The sequence below is a fragment of the Poecilia formosa genome, unplaced genomic scaffold (genome assembly GCF_000485575.1).
Source record: "Poecilia formosa unplaced genomic scaffold, Poecilia_formosa-5.1.2 Scaffold96, whole genome shotgun sequence".
NCBI classification, from domain to species: domain Eukaryota; kingdom Metazoa; phylum Chordata; class Actinopteri; order Cyprinodontiformes; family Poeciliidae; genus Poecilia; species Poecilia formosa.
The window spans coordinates 1,828,779-1,852,112 of NW_006800035.1; the positions used below are offsets into that span (position 1 = coordinate 1,828,779).

At 39.1% G+C, this 23,334-nt stretch overlaps 1 protein-coding gene and 1 long non-coding RNA gene across 4 annotated transcripts in view; one reads left to right on the top strand and one right to left on the bottom strand.

Annotated features, from left to right (window-relative positions):
* The window catches only part of LOC107836911 (uncharacterized), a 20,552-nt gene extending 14,596 nt beyond the window's left edge, over positions 1–5,956 (bottom strand). Inside the window, exon 1 of the long non-coding RNA XR_001662884.1 lies at positions 5,345–5,956. This is a non-coding gene — a long non-coding RNA (uncharacterized LOC107836911). The remainder of the gene's footprint in view (positions 1–5,344) is intronic.
* Positions 5,957–11,258: 5,302 nt separating this feature from the next.
* Positions 11,259–23,334, top strand: part of LOC103142400 (septin-7-like) — a 33,263-nt gene continuing 21,187 nt past the window's right edge. Inside the window, exons 1-3 of one of the 3 annotated variants that reach the window (XM_016674467.1) lie at positions 11,259–11,477; positions 11,566–11,567; positions 18,382–18,484. In XM_016674467.1, coding sequence (XP_016529953.1) covers positions 11,423–11,477; positions 11,566–11,567; positions 18,382–18,484 — 160 coding nt within the window. In that variant the 5' untranslated portion in view covers positions 11,259–11,422. The remainder of the gene's footprint in view (positions 11,478–11,565; positions 11,568–18,381; positions 18,485–23,334) is intronic. The other 2 variants (XM_007558446.2, XM_007558447.2) reach the window with 2 other exon arrangements.

Consider the following 23,334-nt stretch of genomic DNA (forward strand, 5'->3'; position numbering starts at 1 on the left):
TTGGTATCCCATTGCCTGTGGCTTCACCTGTCTTTAAGAAGGTTCAGGCACTCATGCCTGGCCTTTTTGGGTAACTCTTAGCCAATAACTCTAGAAATTTGTCCAAGCCCATTCTGAGGCTGAAGATCTGATATATTATCAGACACCATGTTGTTTTCAGAGAACAGCAGTTATACAGATAAATATTCATCCAGTGATTCACAGGAAAATCTAAATCTTCAAGATTTTTCAGCTTACACAGCAAATGATTGAGTTTGGAATGTCTGGCAGTGCTGTTTCTGGTGCAGCCTAATGTTCCTTCTTCCTCGTGTTCCCTACAGGAAGAATAAATATGATAAATATTTCTCCATGTTTTCCTGTGGAGTAGAATGTGCAGTGTTCACATCTTCTCTAAATTTGCTGTAAAAAGTTCACCTTATCTGCTGTGACGTAGCACAACGTGATGCAAAGCTAAAATGCAGCTGCAGACTGGCTTCTTCTAACCCGCTTCAAGCTCTGTCAGGCCGCCCTGGTCAAACCTCTGGTGCTGGTGCCAGTTTAGATCTGTGAACTGGTGTGCATGTTTACCAAATAATGTCAGAATCAGGCCATTAGTTCCGGTTGTGTAGCTTCCTGCTTAGAGGTTTCTTCAGTCAGTGAGAGTACCAAAAGCTAATAATTCATCATACATAGAACATGGAAACCACAATGGTTTACACTACTGTAACAGTTGTAACATCTGAGATGTATTTGCTTTGTGTAGGATTACATATGTAGCAATTTATGATGAGTTTGTTGTCAATAGATCTTGTTGAGAATTATTTAGTATATTTTTATTGTCACACCAAAAACTATGTAGTCTTCAGTAAATCTTAGACCCTTCCAAATCCCAGCTGAACTGTGTGATTTGCCCACACATACACATACACACATACACAAACACGTACGCACACACACACAAGAGAGGTGTCTCTGTGTACCCATGGACTCACTTCCCAAAGGATAGAGTAAGGTTTGTGCCAGCTCCATTTAACCTTCTGGGTATCTAACCTGTTGATAAAGACACATAGACATTCATATATTATTAAAATCCATTTTTATTTGTTTTTATGTGTCTTAACGCTTAAAGTAGTTATTTTCTGAAGCTGTGAAGACATGGTCGGATAAGATGTTTTTGATCAAAACTGAATAATAGATCAAATGTCATCAAATTCTAAATGAAATTGGCTTTCTCTCGAATGGCACCTTCAAATCAACAGGAAATGCTCTTTCACACATAGCAAGTAGCCAAGTGAAAACCATCTTGGAGCTTTAAATTGTTCCTGGGGGGTTTATAAAAAAAAACAAAAAAAAAAAAAAAAAAAACTAATACTGACCTTCACACCTATTTCCTGCTGTTATTGGTGTGAATGCCACTATGGATGTCTTCCTGCACACTGTCCAGAAATGTGAACTTTCATCCACCAATGAAAGCAGTAGTCCTTTTAGTCCCGTCTTACACTGACTGGTTGTTTTACCCTCTCAGCCTTTAGTTTGTTTGATTATAAGACGACAACTTTCACAAACAACTTCCTCCTGTAAACTGCCCATGTGTAGGACCACTTATTTTAGCTTTCTACACATGTTGCCAGATGTGTTGGTCAGTTCTGACTGTTCAGCATGAAACTAACATACAAGAATCATTTTGTCTGATCAGTGACAAAACATGGACACATGGAGTTAACCCATGTTGGTCCCATTAAACAGGTTCCAGTACTGAACCCAATTTTACTAAGCTATTCCAGCACACACATTGCAGTTAATATGGGGTTAGGGTTAATGACAAAGACAAATGTGAAGACCTGAAAACCTTTCTCCTAGATGCTGTGACTGCATTAAATGGTCTAAATGTGTTCATGCCGTTCGGTTATCTAGAGTCATTGAAAACAGTTTTTTAGATGGCATCTAAAAATGATTTAGAGAGATCAGTAATTTTCCAAAAAAAAAGAAAAACTTAAAAAAAGGGGGAAAAAAAAACTCCAATTAAAAATAACGCAAAACGTAAAACCGGCCAAAAAAAAGACACTGAGACAGAGACACCAGCAGCTACAAACCGACAGCTTAGCTTTAAGACCAAATGTATAGCTTTCTGAATGTGGTCTCAATGGAATGACTAAACAACACAAATAAATTCTTCAAGCTATTTTGATTTTTCACGAGTCACCAGTGTATCTCACTATGATGTGTGCTTATGTAAATGAAGCTGGAACTGTTGCTAGCAAAGGAGCCGTGGTTGGGATCAAACCCAAACCTTTTCAGGAATTCAATGTCAACAGTTTGAAGAACCTCAGTAGGCTCACTGATGACGAAATGAACAATGCACAAACTTTGTGGTCAAACAGTTGTAGAGTGGAAGGAGGCACAAGTTCACTTCACTAAATGTCAGCCAACGGGCCCTACATGGAGCCAACTGAGACTGCAAGACATCTCAATGGCTTGAATATGTTCTGTTTTGACCTGGAAGTCAGTGGGTTGGTGCCACTGCTGAATTGCGTTGTCATGCCAATACTGGATATCTTTAGGAATCTTTCTGTGGATCCTTGTGTCAAATCAAAACAGTCCTTTATTTTAAAGAATTGTACAACAGAATTAACAACAAAAACATGAACCACATTTAAACAGGAAATAGTGTCTCCATGTGAACAGTTATAAACCATATTTGCATTTTATTTACATGGAGAGCAAAAGCAAAATTTACTGATTTTGCTCAGGAAGTTGGTGGAAGAAGGGCAAGTGCAATTTTACCACAGCGGCATGTTGCTGTCAACTGCCAAACAAAGATTTTATTAGAAATAAGAAATCAAATGACTGCAACAAGTGTTTTCAATGACAGCTGAACAGTTTACCTTATGACTGAGCACTTTAAAAAATGTAAAAATCATTAGATGGTTTCTGTTTTCTTTAAGTTGTAAAGTTTATGTTTGTTCAGAAACATAAACTTATGAACAAAGCTGTTGTCTCTCAGAGTGAATTTTTAAACATCGGTCCTGAGCCGAAGTAAGCACAAGACTAAATGTCGGTTTCAGTGGACTCTTCCTGTTGGTGTTTTGTGGTTCTTCGGGTCCTTGGGTGTCTCTGCTGTTTTGCTAACTGTAAATGTTTGCCATTTTCTTTTTGCTTCTTCTCACTTGCTCCGAATGTAAATGATGAACTTTGCAGACCTGAACATGGGCACCCCAATCATGACTAATCATTGCAAGTAAGCCTATTCAAAGTCACGGTGCCGCTGTATGCATCATTTCACTTTAATAACACAGAGTGCAGCAATGTTCCAAGCTGTGTCTGAGGAGAAAATCGATTGTGTCTAATGGCTTCCTGCTCCTCACAGACACATACTGTAGACGACCAAATGAAAGAGGAAGGAAACAGGGATCCGTAAATGCCCAGGAAATTAGACTTTCATGTGATAAAGATCATTTTCCAAATTCCAATCACTTTAAATAAGAACCCAAAGAAATTTATCTGATAACTGGTCACTTTTCAGGTTCTGGATTCAAAACAGAAAATACAAGAACTGAACGGAGTGGATGGTGTGAACCCAGTGGTAGATAGTCTGTTCAGCTATGGTGGTGAATTGAGTTCAGTGAAACACAATGAGATGTCCAAATATAGATATTAAAAATGATCAAATGTAAATATGTTGGTGTTTTGTGGAATACTTGAATCCCTTTAATTAGTTGTTCTTGAATGTGCCGTGCCCATAGCCTTGTCATGTCGGGACAACCTTTTCACGACTGGATCAGAACGATGTGTAAAATGTAAAATGCATGTGCAGTGTAATAAAACACGGTAGCCAAGGAGCAGAGAGTATTTTCTAAGTGCCTGAATACCTCCCACATCTGCTTTTTGTTTTCAAACTCATGTCTCTTTCTTCCACCTCTGGTTTTTGTCCTAAAACCTCCTTATTTAGGATTCTCCCAGTACAGTCGATTGTTTTGGAGGTTCTACAAAAACAGAATGAACTATGTTGATGTAAAGATCTGTTTAGAATCATATTGTAAATTACCAGAGCTCTTTGTGCCCAGACAGGGCAGATGTCAGATGTCAGACCAGCTATCATGGCTGTGTTGTAAAGGCATGTCATACCTAGAGTGAAATAAAGGAGAAATGCATTGATCTTTGGTCTTCTGTCTTTCTCAGCTGATTAAAAATTCATCCATATGTTTGAGGAGTAAATGGGCCACAAAATTTCAACGTCCCAACTAAGTATTAGTCAGTTACCGGTTTCAAAGACGCTGCAATATAAAAAAAAATCACGGTTTCAAACTCACAAAAATTTTCTGTCATACCCTTCTTGTGGTATGTGTTTTTTTTTTTAATTCTTAGACAGAGTGTGGATATGAAATCACCCCAGTTGTTTACAACGGCAGCATCACAAGTCATGACCTTTCCCCCATGTTCCAACAAGAATATCTAAAGAGGTTCTTGGAAACATATTGCAGGGATGTATAACTTTATTATTTATAAGTTGACAAAGCTGTACATCTGCCAGCATCGCCTACAAGGTTTCTCTTGAAGCTGGAAACCAAAAAGAGAACTTAAAATTTCCAATCCTGGAAATTCATGAAAACTCATTGATTCATGAAGTGACAAGTTGAGAGACCATTTTCAAAACTTTCGAGAGATTTCTCTAACAGCAATAAGCTGTGCAGTTCTTGCAGCAAACAGGAGCTTTTATGCATCTAACACTGGAGAAGGTCTCCTAACTCCTGGGCCCCCTCAGTGACTAGAAACAGAGAACACACCATTTTTGAATCCTGTTATGGAACACATTGTTAACCTACTGAAAGCTAAGGTTAACAAGAAGATGATGCCTTAAGAAAACGAATGAAAAAGCTGCTGATGAATGATCTACCACACCATTACTCCTTACAGAAAGTCAAGAAGGTGATGAACTGCTTGCTTCACTGATTGCTGTTTCAAGGACAACTTTGATCAAAACAGGGATTATGTCATCACATTTGCTGAGGAAGAAGCTGTGAACCTGGCAGACACAATTTCTCAGCCATCTCATATCATCAATCACCTGCAGCCACTGATGACCAAGAACAGGGAGAAAACAAATCTTTGTCTAGTTTACTGAAAGAAATGACATCAGTAAAACATCAGAGAGTTGAAACTGAAGAAGTAGCCCCCAAAGGAGAGTGAAAACTGAAATAAAGCAATATTGGTCTAGTATTATCCTCTGAAGCTGGCCCACTGGCCTGGTGGAAGACACATGGGAGAGTTACGTCCTCTTAGCAGTGTAGAAAGTACATTTCTCTGCATCCCAGTCACAGTGTGCCTTCAGAGGTTCAGTTCTAGTGGACACATCCTCTCACCTCACCACTCCAAGATAAACACAGGTAAAGTGAACAGGCATACGCTCCTGTATCACAACTTGCACAAAGAGAAAAGTGTAGAACTGAGTGAGTCTCCATAAGTTTTGATATTGAGATTTAAGTTCTTGTTTAAAATACATTAGTAACACATAGCAGTTCATGCATCTTCAACCTGCAGCTAATGGAAGGTTGGATCAGTAATTAGCTGCTGAGCTGCAGCTTTAAGTTAATTTAGTCCAGCTGGAAAATGATGAGGACTCAACAAAGTCTACCTCACACTTCTTATTGCACACAGTTATAGGTGTGTGTATATATTTTTCATACCTGTTCAATGGCGTCCTGCAGGCTGCTGTCAGTTACTGTGAGATACACTTCTCTTGCTGCTGTCAAAAACCGATGAGAGCGCACCCTACTGACAATGAATCATTTATTCTTCCTTCTATTTATATAACAGCCAATTGGAGCAAACCGATTGGTGAATGTTTTCAGTACACACCATGGAGATGCTAATGCCTGACCAGTTAAAGCATATGTCTGCCTGTCTTCAAGTACTTCCTGTTCCTAATCTTATCAACAGAAAAACCACACACACACACACGCACGCACACACACACACACACACGAATGTCTGCAATAGATGATTTTGCTGCCATATCCACACAGAGAGATAAGATGTATCCACAAAGGTATTTTGCTGTAAAAGTCCATTTTTTGTCTTCTTGCCATGAATGCATTCTTAAAATTTAATAATACAATTTTTTAAAATAGCCAATTGGAACAAACCAACTGGCTAAATAGAGATAATAATTATATTCTTGGCAACAATCAATCCCAAACAATGAAAAAAAGGGGCCAACGAAAAGAAAAACAAAAAAATAATAAGAATAAAAAATTTTGGTCTAATGATTGATTGGGCTCATCTTGACCATGTTTTATAACAAATGTTTAATAAAAATGGCATAGACTATTCATCTTGAGATCATTCTGCATTGACCTTGCTGCCTCTTGTTATCTACACTTGGGTGCAGCTGATTAACATTTGACCCCATAAAGTTGACATTAGGTTTTAATTAAGCTGTTGTGGTCATATACCTAATGAAGTCCTACTTTAACCCAGCACCATTAATAATGTTGTTGCCTTATAAAAAAATATAGCAGAATAAAGTACCTGGCAAAAGTAATCGCACCACTTGATTGTTTTTTTTGGGGGGGGTTTTTTTCGTATTTTGTCACATTACAACTTTAAACCTTATTGTCTTTATTTGGATTTTGTGTAATAAACCAGCACCAAGGTAGTGAGAAGAAAAACATGGAGAACATTTGGCATGCATGTTGTACAGTGACCGCACCCCTCCCTTTTGACATTTCCACCCCTGAAGAAACTCTGCACTGCTTACTTTAAGCCATCTGTTTATCAAAGACCTCCAACCACGCCATCCCTGTTGCTCTGTTCCAACAGGTTGCTCCGTTGTGTGGAACTGGGCTGATGTTGCCCTTTGGAAACATCTGAGAGAAGTGCAGGCTACACCGACTCCCACAGCTATTCTGTTTTTATCTCCTCTGTTGCTGCAGTTGTGTGTTATGCTGCACCCATGCTTTCTCCTCAATATGAGGTCACAGCTTTTGTTCTTGCATTCTGAACAGTACAGTACGTGGGCCCGGAAAGACAAATCTGTTTTTAGTTGCTTTCACACCTGATGGCTGTCAGAGCTCGCTTGTTCCTCTCACTCCTGCAAGATTCATTTCCACAACTCCGCTGAGGCTGCACATAAAGCGAGAGGTGCAAAACCTCATTAAGTGGAAAAAAGCAAACAGGGAAACACTGGGCTGCTGTTCTGTTATAACATGACACTTTGACAAAAAAAAGTCATGAAACTTTTCAGAAAAAAATAGGACACAATGGTTAGAAACTGTAGCGTTCTGTTTCTGTGTATTAATGAGCGGACATTCAATGGATGTCCAGTCACAGAAGGGAAGGATTCCCCCTATGACCTTTGGATTTGAACTGTGTGTTGAGTCAAAAGATGGTTTAGAGACTAATATAATCCCTTTCCATTCAAGGAGGCCAGCTATGGGGACTCTCCCAAGCTAACACTTAAATGACAAAGAAATAAATTGATAATCTGCTAAAAATCTTCAAAGGATTCAATTCAAATGAACTTCATCCAAAAATACTTTATCATAGCAAGAATTTAAATGGTTTTGTAACTAATGTTATCCAAGTATCTTCAAATCGTCGTTGTCGACGGTGATGCAGGAAGGATCTCAGGTAGCAGTCAACCTTCTCACCAATCTGAAGATGCCTCTGACTGAAGACTGTTGCTGTCCAACAGTTTCATGCTGTCATGACAGGAAGCAGAGACAGTATTCCACAATAACATGTCCTGGATGAAACCGTCAGCTGCCAGCAGCTCTGCTAATCCTCCTCATTTGCTTTTGCTATTCCTCTTTAAATATCTGTCTGGCCGTGCGCTCAGACAAATGTTGGAGGTGGGAATATGATCCTCGCCTGCTACGATAGCTGGAATCTCTCTGCTCTTTCTTCCTGCGGTGGATCCATGAAGCATCTTTTTCAATATCTTGGCTCTTTAGGGTCATAGTTCACATTTTATTTGACATTTTGAGATGATAATTATCTGCTGTCCAAAAGTAAAAAAAAGAATCTGAACAAAAATCCTTCTAGCTGCTCAGAGTTCAAAACCAGAGAGAATTAATTGTCCAAATGTGCAGCCAGTAAACATTATGAATAAAAATCTAGAAAATGAAATTAATCAGATGGCAGCAGCTACTCCAGTATGCTGCCACATCCAGATTCTCTAATAAGATGCATGAAGAGTATTATGGTCAGAATAACTAAAGCTGAATTTTGCTTCTTTTCCTAAATCATTTTTGGAAAAAAATCATATTGTGTTTTTGTTGTTGTTTGGAAAGCGATGCAGCCTCTGAGCTTGTAGGGCTGTAAGTGGCTTTAAAGAAGTTAGTGTTTCCTAGCAAGGCTCACTGACCTCACCTGGACCGATTGAAGCTTTGACAGGGAAAGAAGTGCCATAGAAAACATGTCAGGTCTGACAATTCTTCTTATTTGTAAATTTCTCAGAACTCTTGTTTTTCTTTTGCTGTCAGGCAAGAGGTATTGTTGGACTGAAAAGTACAGTGAGCTCTGATCAGCTTCCCTTCAGTTCAGAGTTAAATAACCAACATAATTATAGCTGGTGCTTCTTAATGTGATGTTTATGAATAAATTCCTCTAATAAACACTTTGTCTCAGATGAAATGTAATTTTGGATCATATCACCCAGTTCTGGTCTAATACTGCATAACTACTGGTCAATAAAAAATGTACCATTATACCTGGTTTCTTCAGCCAACAGATGTTTGAACCATGAATCCAGTTTGTTTCTCTTCAACAATGATCACATTAACTCTGTAGGGATGTGTGTTATTCTGCATCTCCTGCGGCTGAGCAGCGGTGAGCTTACAGACAGAAAAAAACGACAGATACAATCACCAGATGCCAGGCTGGCCTGCTCCTTTCTCCGCTCAGGAGGGATTTTAAAGCTTTGTAGTGGCTGTGGAAAAGCTGCTTCCTGGCTCTTGAAGCTAGTGGAAGACAGAAACAGTCGTTCCACCTTCAAGGCCTGAAATGTTCAACTTTCAATAATTGGACTTTCCACACAGAAGCACATCAGCCTGAAGATAAAAGGAAAAAGAGAGGAAACNGCTTCCTCAGCCACTAGCCAAGTAGCTAACTGCAAATGGTTTTCTCCACTGCACTGCAAAGGCTCCCCTCCAGTCATGGCTACCTTAGTTTAGCCATGACTAGCTAATCATAGCTAATCTGTAATTCAGCCAACTAAGGTTTTGCTAGTCATGGCTTTGTTATGACCCCCTCTTTGTTAAGGAGGACAAAGGCTGCTAAAGTCCTCTTGACTCAAGTTCTTTGTTAAGGACTAAAGTAAGAGCTGTATCTGAGCAGAGTAAATGAATTAGGACAAGACAATTTAAATATTGCTTCTGACAGTGTATTGTATTGATTTATGACGTTTAACAAGATTTATTACTCTAAAGTGCTTGAGTGTAAACAGGCCACTGAGGCTGTGAGATAAACATTTGCTTTCTAAGATTAATGACAGGTAAAGTCACATCCTTCATTTAAAGTGAGCTTACTATCTTGTCCTTCCTTCTCACTAAATATTATATAATCCCTAAGACATACAGAAAAGGAACTTCATCTGAATGGGCGCAAAGGTATGAAACTGCCTCCATGCAGAAGTGAGTGGCTTTTGCTTTTTTGTGAGTGTGTTGGGCAAACTCACTTGTGATTGTGGACAACTCTGACTTTGCCTCAAAGTTTATATTGTTTTACAGAAAAATGTAGTGTTAATTATTATTATGTTATAGCTTATTAAAATAGCTTATTTTGCATTACAAAACATTAGTTAATCTTATTGTCTGCAGTTCAACATGCAGTAGTTAACAAGCAAGAGCACAGCTAGAATAATTTGACCACAGTGACAAACTCTTACAAATAAATGGTGTCTTATTTATTATATTTTCCATATTGACTTTAAGAGTACTTTTCTACACCCACTGAATGTTTGTATTGACAAAAACATGCATGTTAGTTATTTTTTATTGGCGAAACACTCGCTTTTAACTGTAACGTGTTGCAGAGATTTCAGAGAAATATTTTTACCACAACACAAGAGAAAATGAAGTAATGAAAGATGTACTTTGTAAATGTAATTATATTGTATAATCTTGCAGTGTCTAAGCTGTCAGTGTTCAACAGCTACAGTGAGGCTTAGAGCAACAACATCAGCTTCCATCTTTATATAACATGATGCGACAAGCTCATTTTCCTCTTTGTCGCACTCCATTTCATTTGATTTCACAGCCAGAGGCTTTCGTGCTCCATCTAATGCTGAGAGGGTGCTGCTGAGGTTTGGGCGATTGATTTTACTGCTCCCTCACTGCGTGGGACAGCTCATGTCTGCAAAGCTCTTTGACTGTTTTTCTATCATTTAAAACAGAGAATCCATTCTAATAATCTGCAGCTCATTAATGCCACAATCTTTATTTTCTTCAATAAAAAAAGTTAAACATGATGTCTTCAGCTATACAGAATAAATACTGCATGTAATATATTTATAGTATACTGTGTATTCCATTAAGTGGTATAAATGTTTGGTTACTTTCAAATAAATCTACTGTGAGATTTGTTGTTGTTATTTTTACTATTTCTTCTATATGCTGTTTCTTTTTATATCCTTTAGAGCTGAGAGCCCTGAAGGAACGATGCCACCGTCTGCAGTAAATGTGCTGTTCCCCTGAGGGTAATCTTCTGGATCTCATGGACACTGATGATGCCGACCAATGATCCTGTTGGTGAATTTTTCAAGTCCTTTTCTCAGAAGTCCTAGAGCTCCTGTGATCACTAGTATTGGTTCAGCCCTTATGTTCTACATTTTAATCACTTAAATTTCCAGATTTTTATACTTAAACAGGTTTTCTATCACTTTCACAAATGTTTTTTCCCCCTGACAATTAATAATAATAATAATAATAATAATAATAATAATAATAATAATAATAATAATAATAATAATAATAATTCTGTGAAATGAGAAACCTTTGTTGAGAAAAGAAGATATGATTCCCAAGAGCAGGTAAAGTTTGTACCTGTTTCCTTCATGAAACATGAGAAAATTGTGTTCCTTGTATGTAATGGAAAAGGCCACTAGATGGCGATGATGAATAGATTTATTTATTTTTTTTCTCCAGATTAGCCAGAATCTTATGAAAACATTTGTGCAAACTTTACCAGTTTCCCAGTGCCTTAGTTTAGCTATGTTTATCATCCTATTGAACTAATATTAGTTGTGGGGTTTCTTAAAGTGATATTTGGGTACATAAAAATCTCGCGATATCTTGCCGCTGTTACTTTCTTGAGCGCGTACGCATTTTTGCTTTGACTGTCTCGTGTGAATCACGTCCTTTATGTACAGCAATTGGCGTAGTACGAGCGTGCCACTCATACTGGTTCAGTGAGTTGTTGGGAGTTTTTTTTTCTTCCAGAGGGAATGTCAAGCTCAGAAGTCCTGGCTGGTGAAGCAGAGGGGAACGGCGGCATAATGGGTGAGTTTTCTCAGCTTTGGAAAGCTGTTTTTTGCCCTGGAGCTTTGTTTAGGACTGACTTTTTGGAAGTGTCTGGCGCCTTAGCGAGCTGTTTCCTAACTTCGTTGAACAAAATGCTGGAGAATACGTTAGTTGTCGTTACTTCAGCTTAATGCTGCTAAACAGACATGTTAGTGAGACATGTAGAAATGATTGGCATGTATCGCTGTTTGGCAACATGTCAGAAGCAACTACAGTTTCCTGCTGCTCTCTCTTCGTGTTAGAAACAGTTCCGTCACTGCTTTTTAGACCTTAAGTAATCGGAGTTCACACGAACCGTCCATTCAGAAGTATTATTTTCCGTCTTGGTTTATTGTAACAATGGCCATTTGTTGGAAATAAAGTCAAACTCGACCTAATAATTGAGAAGAGCTGTCAGGATCCACAGACTGGAGTAAGTTTAGCAATGTGCGGAAGCAGCGTTGTTCTCAGCGGTATCCGTGTCTAATGCTTTGATCCAGAGGCTGTGCTAGGATCCTTAAACACAGGGGGCTAAGCCCACCCATTAAAGACTTAAATACCATTCTATTATAAAGTATTTTCTCCCTTACAGGTTTTGCTTTTTGTGTTGTTTTAGTTCATCAAACATTTTTTTATTAGCAGGTGAAGGTAACTTAAATATTTAGAAATTTCAGATTTCAAGTGGTTTGTCTGTTCTTGCTTGCTGTTGTGAAAGTGTAAAGCTTGTACAAGTCAATCTTTCTATCAAGTGTTTTTGAATTGGAAATTGTTTTTTTTTATATAACTCTGGGGTAATTTTGGTCTATTCTTTTCTGCAGAATAGTTTTAATTCAACAGCTTTGAAGGGTTCTCAAGTATGATATGCCTGCTAAGGTCAACATCTCAATTAAGTTAAAGTTAGAACCTTAACTAGGTCTGTTCATGACCTGAAATATATATATTCAGTTTTACCTGGATAAGACTTCTATGGTGAATAAGTTCTGACTTTGCAAACATTTACTTATTTATTACAGCCATGCGTAGTGTCATCAGTGTAGTTACACTTTGTGTTGCCAGGTTGATTCACTGCAAGCCAGGAAACGTAACTAATTAGCTTTTTTTTTTTTCCTTTTTTGTAAAATTTTATAACTCGGCTCAAAATTCACATGACAGTTGGATGGAAATTGTTTCGTGTTCCTAACCAGATGAACACAATTCTGCCAAGTAGGTGTTGAGAAAACTGCATACCTGATGGAACAGGTGTTGTTGACCAGCCTGATAGACGGTGTCTATTGGATGGATTGCATTGGTTTCTGTTCAGTTAAAATTCAGTGACTAGGAACACTTACACTGTGGTGTTCAGGAGTCCCTCAAGAATGTTGGTTTTGCTTTGAGCAAAAAAACCCAAAAAACATTTGATTATAATTATTTGTCAATTAGTAACTTTTGTCTCTTACGTTCCTACTGCTGTGGTATTAAAATTGTTGCTTGTAAGCGACCGTGTTGACCAAGCATCGTCCATCAGATGGCTTCCTTCCTGTTCTGCATAATATCCCATGTACCTATTACTATCCATGTCTTCTTTGTGAAGCAGCTACACATTGCTAAACATGCTAACTCCGCCACCATGAAGCAAGACGATACAAAGAAACCATGACATCTTTTGTTTGCAGACGTGTATTACTAGAGAAGCACCAGACATTCATTTAACAAGTGCAGCCGCCCTGCTGGTTATAGATAGTGAAGCGTAGAATTTGTCAGGTAGAACCGAGTGTGTGGTGTGAAACCATGTGGGGAAACAGGTCAGTCTGCTGCAATGGGGCAAGTCTCTGTGATGTCAGGTCAGGTGCATTACTCAAATGACAGCAACAAAGGTTTCTGTTTTTGTTTAAAGACAATGGCATTGATTCATCAAATGATTCAGTTAAAATGCTGTTAGGAGTAAAAAGAAGGAGCAATTCTGAGCCACAGTATGGAGGAGAATAAATACCCAGTTATATCATGGAAAACAGAGCTGGATCCAAGCAGCATGCTGTGTGTGTGTTGTGTCTGTGTGTGCGTGTGTGGACTGATAGTACAGATGGATAGGTCAGGCCTCCTGCCAGCTACACACGGAGTATCAGGTGACACGGCGGGCTAATGCCAAAAGGAGGTGGTGGCTGAGCCGGGTCGGGTCCGCTGAGCCGGGTCCACTGAGCTAGTTCGGGTCCGCTATGCTCTGGTTGTTGGAGTGTAATAATGTCTCTGTGCATCAGAGATAATTTCTTCTGTCTCTACATGCAGTAACAGGATAGTTCACATCTACATTAGATTTCCTCCACCCAGCAGATATGATGCAGGCTTAGCAGATCAGAGTGTTGTTTACATTTGTTATATTTTTAATCTTGTTAAATTGGAATTCAGTCCAGTGTTTAGCTCCAGTTTTTTCTATTAAAACAAAGAATCCATACAAATGTTTTATACAGATAATCCCTAAGTTTCTTGGCCATAGCAATGTAGAAAAGAGTCTGGATGGTCACATGTTTGATCAGACTCATCCAGCTCGGCATGATGATCTGTGGCTGACAACAGCTACGCGATGCTCACCCTGGTTCATTCTGCAACACCCAGCAGTTGAGACACAACAACACTGGGAGTGTTGGAGCTTTTCAATGAATCATGCCAGAATAATGAGAGAAATGGTTTTGGTATGCAAACACGAGTGACATGTTTTACAGGTCTGCAGATCTCTGCAAGGTACAGCACTTTACCTAATTATAGCTCCAAACACCAGCTGGGGTGTGGATCATGTTCTCTTCATTTCTGGTCATGTTTGGATTTCTTTAGGGCTGTGACTTACAATTATTTTAGTAATCAGTGATTCTATTGGTTAGTTTGATGGTTAATTGATTAACTTGGATAAAAATTTGGCTATCCCTTTTAACTGGCTTATTTCATATAACATTATACATAAAAATGCAAATAAACAAATAATTTAATTCCTCATGTAATAAGAAAATAAATATTTTATTGTCTAGGATGCAGAAACAGCATTCTAGACCTAGAATTCAATTACATTGACCATTAGCTCAATGCAATATTGAGCTAATGATCAATGTTGATCATGCATAGCAAAGGATGCATCTGAGCCAAAAACAATCATTTTCGGCTCAGAAAATCAACATGTGAAAAGCTCAGCGCAACTGATTATTTATTTTAAATATCTGAAATGCAGACAAACTGGTGGCCTGACCTTTCCTGTTTATCCACAGTTTTCTCTCCACACCATTTTTTAAAATATATTTTGAAGCAATTCTGAGGTAAAACCTGAAACTGCTGCTGTGCAAGTTACTCAACAGGTTGTTGCTAGGTAACCAAAGAGTGCGCGAGTTACTTGATACCACTAACCTTTCTTAGCTGGGAGTGAGAGGTTGATCTTTGCCTACAACCCCCATAAGGCTGTGCAGTCAATATTCAATATATTAAATGTTATTGCGATATATATTTTTATAGATTTATTGTCCAGGCCTATCTGTGGGGATATTTCCTGCCCCAGGACAGGCTCAGGATATCCGAAGTTTGCTGTAGGAGATTCATCAAATACATTTCCTGGAGAATCTCCTGTTTTTATTCCCATGTTAGGATGAAAATGCGGTTGAGGAATTCTGGGTGGTTCTTTGGAGCAGAGTGTGTTGGATGGGCTGAGAGGTTTGGATGAACCTCCAGAGCAGGAGGATGTGTGGAATGCTGGAGCTGTGTCAGGGTCGTGGGAAGCTGGTTGGTGTGTGTGAGAGAATCTCTCTCCTCTTTGCTGCAGCCCTCTGCTCTCTGGAGCTGAACCCAGGCAGACTCAGACTCAGGCTTCCGGGACTGCCCTCCCACATAGTTTCCGCTTCTTCAGCAGAGTGCACCTTGCTTTCTGGTACGGCCTCAACGCCTTCCTGCGCTGATTTAATTTTTGTGGTAAAATCTTAGCTCAGGAGCACGTCCCATGTGTTCCTCTGGTTAACATGTCAGTGGGAGCTGCTGATGCTGTGCAGCTTTGCTGAAACAAACAAGTCAGCTCACACACTCACTCTTGGATGACATTCACCAAACTCACCAAACTGTAACAGATGGTTACAGACAGCAGCTTGCTGCGCTGCAGATATGGAGGCTTCTCATCAAACCCTTTGTGAATGTAAACTGAACTTTTCAGTCATATTAGGTACAGGAGAACATGCTGTGTCTTCATTCTGATTTTTTGTAGAAATGTTCTTCTCTCTGTGGTATTTGCATGCAGTTTCAGTTTAAACTATGAGTAACGAACAGGAAGCAGTGTGGAGAGGGCCACAGTAAGCACTCTGAAGCTGTCAGGTAGAAAGGCTGTTCTAAAAGTGGTTGAGTTTCAATTTAGAAATGAGTTAAAAGTGTTGCAGTCATGCAAAAACACCGGAAAGCAGAAACCAAAGTGCTTCATTTAATTCAGTGTGAATGTATGACATCCTTTTTATAGCTGTGATACCAGAACAAAACATTTTATGTTTTGTCTTAGAGCTACATTCATAGAATAGTTCTAAATACAGTGCCATATTTGCATATACAGTATGAAGTCTTGTTGCATTTAGAAATTAATCTACAATATTCCACAGCGTCTTGCTCATCAGTCTCTGCTCTAACAAGTCAAAGGAATGCTCAGTAGGAGCACAGGGAGGAAGTGGAGGAGCTTTATGTCTCATACTGTCATAACTTTGTGTCAGTTTAACTAGTGTGTAAAAAAGAAAAAAACAACAACAAAGAAATAAAAACATTGCTGCTACATGCTTCAAATTCTGTAGAAATATTTATAAGTGCTCACAGAGAGTAAGGATAAAAGACGATTTGTTGTCCTAATTCTTTCCATTGTTCTTGTTTTTATGCGTCCTGGATCTGCCACCTTCACTGCTGCCTTGCTCTCCATCTGTCTGCTCTCCAACCAGCTGTAAGTATATTACTCTTGTTTCAGTGAGATCAAAGATCACCTGCCCCAAAACTACTTTGTAAAAGTTTTCAAATGTTATGGTGGATGGAATAGAATACATGGTTTTAGTGTTTTGTTGTCTTTTGGTAAAGAAACATTGAAAAGTGTGGCATGCATTTGTATTTTTGTATTTATCCACCTTTACCTATTGTTAAAAGTCCAGTGCAATCAACTCCCAATACATAAATAGAGTCTAACTGGATACAATTTAATTATCCAGTTAGCTGTTCTGTTTCTGACCTCAGACTTTGTTAGAGAACAAACAGAACCATAGAGACCACATTTCTGATGGTGACAAATTTATTAAAGAGCATCATTTTTTTCCCCAGTTTGCCATCATCTTCAGCTTTGTGTTGTAAGAGCAGGGACCTCATGCATAAAACGTGCATGTGCACAAAAAATGTGCGGCGCCATATTCTACACACAAGTCGGCATGTATAAAAATTAACTTTGCGTCAAAGTGTGCGTAAATATACTCACACTTTTTTGCTGCCATGAAAATGTGCGGCAGCCACGCAAACTTTTTCTGTGAACAATATCAAACTACAAAGCGTCAAAACTCACCTAAATACACTGAAACCTGACTACATTCAGTGTTTTTTAGACCAAGAAGCATCAAACCCAATGTTTTTTTTTCATTATTTTAATATTTTATTGTTTAAACGTAAATGATGGAACTGAACCGCATTCATCCCCAGACAATAAAGTAACACATACACAAAATAAAGAAAATAAAAGGATGTGAAAACCTCACTCGAATGTAAATAATACTTTTCCTCAGTTTTTGTTTCATAAAGATGTAAATCGTTGGTCTGTGCGCTGAAGCGCATGAAATGCATCTATGGGGTAATTTCATTCTCAATTTAAAAAAACAAAAACAAAAAACAGGGTTGGATCAGCAGATTAACTCCAAACAAGTTTGATTATTTTTTAAGGTGATTAAGGTGTGTAGACAATCCCGTATGCACGTAGCTGCGCAAAAATGTGCCGCATTGTGGAGCGTTTTGGCTCTGATGGAGAACATCGCCAATGGAAGGATTCAGAGGGAGCGTGTGTTCAGAGATCATGTTTATCTTCTGTTGATGATGGTTTATTAGTGCTTGGATTAATCCAGACTGATCATCTTGGAGCTCTGAGCAAAACTTAAAGAAGGAGCCGTGCTGTACCGGTACCGGTCCAACTGCAGTCATTGAGCCGCCAGCTTGGTGAATGCGCCTTTCTGGACAGAAAGCATCTTTATTCTGCAAATGTACAACTTATGCACCTGATTCTACTATTTAGAATAAACGTCTGCATTCCCCACTGAAAGGACTCTTTGACCCGGTCTGTCTTTAAATCCCGGCTGAACGTGCTACTGTTCAAACGGGCATTTTCACAATTTATTTATTTATGTATTTAATTTGGATTTTATTTTTTTCTTTAAAATTTATTTTTATTTTTGTAAGGTGACCTTATGTCCTGAAAACACCTTTTAAATAAAATATATAATAATTATTATAGATATTCATACTACTACAAACAAGGACGTCGCCATGGTTACTGCTTCACTAGTGGCAGACTTCTGGGTATTTATACTAATTTACATATGTATTTATGGGTGGCGACATTGCAGACCAGCAGCTGCGCTCTATTTCCTGCAAATTAGGATTTATAAAGGAAAGGTGCGCGGCCACATGCGTGCGCACGGCTTTATGCATCCCATTTGTTTTGTGCGCCGCACTCTTCTAAATTTTTCCGTACTCCATGTTTTAGTGTGAAAACTGCACATTCTTTTATGCATGAGGCCCCAGGTCTTTACTCATTATTTAACAATTATACAGATGACAAAATTAAGTGTCATCTGTATGAAACGCTCCTTGAGAATTCTGAATGTCTGATCATTTTGTCAACTGTAGTTTTTGGCTTTGGAAAAAAAATTAAATGTGTGTGTGTAAATTCAATCTACAGCAACAGAAGAACCTAGAGGGCTATGTGGGTTTTGCTAATCTACCCAACCAAGTTTACAGGAAATCAGTGAAGAGAGGCTTTGAGTTCACTCTGATGGTTGTGGGTGAGTACATCTATATTAATCTGTGTTTGGTTGTCTACATGTTTCTGGATATGACCAAAATAATATCACAGAATGATTTGTGTTTATTGTGACATATGATTCTATGTGATTTGCAACACGAACAGCTGCAAACAGAAAGTCAGCCTGTGGCTCAGATAACAACCTTTGCAGCTGTTTGTTCCCCACAGAGTAGAGCTGGGCCATAAGACCTATGACAGTATCATGACATATTGAGCAGTTCGCCTCAGCAATGATAAATGGACAATAACGCATGATGCTTGTCCGGTGAACTTAAGCCACGCCCCTTTGGCCTGTCACAATAATCAATAAATCAATTAATTGTATTCAAACTCAATAATTTCCATTGGCATGATTTGTTGTTTCTCTTTTCTTTTTTCTCTCTTTCTACCAAAAACTGGATGAAAGTCATTCCAAAAAGGTCTATTAACTATTCTTGAGCTAATCTGAAGACTGCATGGAGGTTGGAGGGACAGTAGCAGCTGGCCTGTGTGCTCCATGTGCCTCAGCATCCACTGACCCACTCTGGTTTTACATGGCTGACCAGTTGGTGGCTGAGTGGCTGTTGGTTCCACTCACCCACCTCTACTTTGTTATAGTGTAGCTAACAGCTGACTGTGGCCTATTTGGTAGTGAGGAAGCCTAAATACTGGGCTTATTGTACACATCTCATGCAGTGATGTGCGGTGAGGTTCAGGTGTGTTGAAGTAGAGATGCATCTAAAAGTTACAGGAGACCGGCCCTCGAGGCCTGGAATTGCCCACCCCTGGATTAGAGGTTAGGTTAGAACTGAGTTTGAACTGAGTTTAGGTCAGACTTAGGGTTAGGCATGTACTGGTAATGGTTGGGGTTTAGGGTAAGAGTCAGGCTTAGGCTGTAGAAATGATACAAAGTCAATGCAAAGTCCTTGTGAATATAGAAAGACATGAGTTTATGTGCGTGTGTGTGTGTTTTGTGTATGTGATTATCCGTCTCATTTAAATTATGTGGAGGGAGGAGACTTCCTGTCATTCCATTCATGCTCTGAAAGTCAACGTCTGGTCAGCTTATTCAACAGGAGGTCCTCCTGTCTGGCCTTTCCTTTCTCTCCTGTTATGTGCTGCTACCTGAATAGGAAACGGCCCCGAATGGCCACACGATGTCACATCCTGTGTTAAAGACCCAGGACTTCCAGTAGCCTGTTGCCTCAGGGTTAAGAATCTGGTCTTAGTGGAACTCATCCCTCTGTTTGTGTATGTAGCTCTGGAGTTTCCCCTGCTGTTCTCTCATGACACATGTTATTATTTTATGAGCAGCATGTAATATGAACAGCAGAGTTATTAGAAAAGTCACATACCTGTCAGAATATATGAAGGATGTGTGTGTTCACCATTGAAGGAACTGTTCCTGAACATCAGCTCTGCTGGGACCTGATGGGTGTGGGCTTTATGAGATGTTGTGAAATTCTGAGGAAAATATTCCAGAAACCATAAATTGTGGCAAAAACTCACTTCTTGTTTCAAGTAATTTTTTTTTATACATTTAAAAATTCTGTTTGGTTCTTTCAGTTTGGGGAAAATACTACTGTGAAAGGGACAAAGTTCAGTTTTCTTTCTGAGAAATGTTCTCCAGGCGGCTGCAAAACTAGGAACCTTAGAGTTTAATAATATTAGCAGCTGTTTAACACAGGACCATGAAGCTGCTAGGACACGATCATGGAGTCCTCATCTTGAACATGGATATGTATGATTTTCATTCAGAGTTTCTGAGTTTTCTTTATTGTTCCATGTTCAGGGTCTATTCCCCTTTGTATAGGCTGGATTTCTGATCACAACCTTGAATTAGGGCTTGGCTAAATTGACTTATTTAGTCCATGATATTTTCTGGTAATATTGTGATAACGATAAAAGTGATGGTAAAAGCTTTGTATTACATATTTTTAGCTAGCCGTAGGGCTGTGAGTGCATGACAGCCCTATCACAGCCTCACAAATAGAGATGTCACTCCTGAAAACATTCCCATTGGAAACATGTTGCGGTCGCAGTGAAATCACGACTTTGACTACACATTTTTCAGAGGTGCAGCAAAATCTGCACTTTTAGGCTGCAGCAATCACAAAAACACCTCGTGACATCCTGGAGGGAATGACAAAGTTCTGCAGGTGTGCTTAAATCCACTGCTGCTAATAGAATCACTGTTCCAAGCTGTAAGGGTTCCAACATATTTACTCTCTCAGTGCTGAGCTTTGGCTGAGCCAACAAATGTAAGTGGGACAGAGCCATTTGTTAGTCAAAGTCAATATTTGGCAGTGATTTCCATGTTGACAGAGTCTGACCTAGATGTTGGCCACTGCAGCTGGAGCCTGGAGTGCATTTGTTTCCTAGTTGACAGTTTTGTTACTGCATCACTTAAATGACACAAATTGATGCCTTTGCTGTTACTGATTTCTACCACTTCAGAGTTTGTCTTGCATATTTTGAATGGAAAGTGGCATTTGTAAATGCAGTGGGGAAAAGGTCACAGCTTACTGTGTTAAAATCTCAAAGTTTCCCTTCCATTCACCAATGGAGCATCTTTACATCACCTGCATGTTACAGAAGAGGAGTGAATCAGTGCAGTCCCTCCCTCATGAGGCAGGATTTTCCTACTTTCCCTCCACCATCCTGCTGAATAGCAAACAGGGCTTTGGGATAAACCCACATGGTTTACACAGCTGCTGGAAATTTCCTTCAAAGGAGGCAAGCTGGCTGCGAAGTGAGCCTCAGTTTGCAGGCAGCTCTCTGAGATGGCTCCTCCTCCTGCAGGACACAGAGTGATGGGAGAAAATCAAAAATGTTCTTCATATAAAAATTGCAAGCAATGAACTGACGGGGGTCAACTGGTCGCATGGAGGGCTGTAAAAATTGTTCTGCTTCTTAAGCAGTTTTTCTGTTTTATTATTTTTTTCCTTCTTAAATATTTCAGATCAACAAACAGATGTTAATATCAAACCCTAAATGATCTTTTCATTTAGGGTTTATAATTTTTAACAAAATATATCCATATTAAACTGACCCTACCAGAAGAAGTTGTTAACATTTCATAAATTTACCACCTCAGTGTTTGAAGACATCTGGCATTTTTGATGCAAAAGTCAGACTTTATAATATCAGTGAATGTCTCAGTTGTGGATTCATGCCTCTAATCATGGAAAATGATCCTTTTTTTCTCTTTAAATTTTATAACTTTTCACCATCAGAGAATATTAAATCTCTTTCTTGTAAAAATATTAAATTAATTTTGATTTCTTTCTTTTTTCTTTTTTTTCTACATACAGTAGCCCAAATACGCCGTCATCGTATGGATGATCAGAATACCTTTTTTGGCAGTTAGCAGAGTTAGCATAGTTTCTAGACTGTGATTGGTTCAGATCAGACCAATGGCTGTTGTTTCCATTGCAGGTAAAATGGTGAGGTGATGTAAAAAATGTCGCGATAAACAATAAATCAATTAATCAATCGCATAACTGAAAATTATCAACCTCATTTTAATTTATCTCTATCATTTCTTCCTGCCTTTTTCTCTTTCTACTGATGACACTGGATGAAAACAGCCTTTACTCCGGCGCTCTCCACTGACCCCCTCCCCTTTCTCATTTCCTTAGTGTAAGGGAGGAGTGAACTATTGCATCAGGTAGTCATATATGCCCATCTTCTCTATCTAAATCTAATGATTATTGAAGGACAATATGGTATGCAGACTTCATAATCTGTACTCTGTTGGTTGAAATGTTGTTTCCACTTTGTTTTTATGTTGTGTTTAGTTTTTATTCAAGTGCATCTTTTGTTAACGGAGACTGAGAGTCCATTTCATTTTTGTTTTTGGTTGTTTTGTTAAATTTGTTTACCAGTTCTAGTGTTAAGATTTCTTTTGAAAATAAAGTGTTTTTATTTTTAGCAGGATGTGCTGTCATGACATTATTGCATATGTCATTACCATTACATCAACTTAAAACGGTCTTCAACAATATTGTTGTTTATCGCAATAATTTTTGAAACAATTAATTGCTCAACAAACTTAGTTATCATGACAAAAAACAAAAAAATCCAGACGACCAGATATCTGTCTGCCTTCACAAATCACCTTTCGCCTTCCATGTCTTTCTGTGTGGCCCCATACTTCACCTCACTGACACCCAGGTTAGTTTTCCTGAGCTCCTAGTAGGAGCTCAGTAAACCTCCTCATATCTGTCTCAGATGTGACATTTAATTCATTTTTCTCCAACACAAAATGTCTCTTTGGTCCTTTATCAGTCCATAGTGTGTAAAGTCATTTTGACTGTTTGATCAGCAGCCAGTTGTCATTTCTGAGCCACTCTGCTGGAAGATAAATGTGACTGCCCTTTCTTGAAAGTATTTCTAACTCTGGGCTGGTTAGAGAAAGATTCCTTTGTTTTTGTTTTTTTCCTCATCTTCCCATTTATTTTCACTGTTCATGGGGTGTTGATGGGCTGAGCTGCTGGCAGCTGTGGCCCCTGTTGGCCGCAGACTGACCACTTGTAAAGGTCAGCAGCAGCCTGTTGGCTCCCAGGCCAGGCTGCTTTCTGGCTGCTCCTCTGCTCACAGTAGAGCTTTTGTTCAGCAGCTCGCCCTGCGCTCCACCCGGGACGCCCTGCTGAGGCGATTGGCTTACCACCGCCATGCTCTCCAGGTTTTATGTGTCACTGTGTTTATCTCCACTGCAGCTGCTCCAAAATATTATGCATCTGATCATACTCTGTCCCCTAACATACTTCAGGACAGCTAACAGATTGTGGGATCGTCTCTATGCGGCTGACTCCTCCCTCTCCCTGAGATTCTCCGGCTAGATTGCTG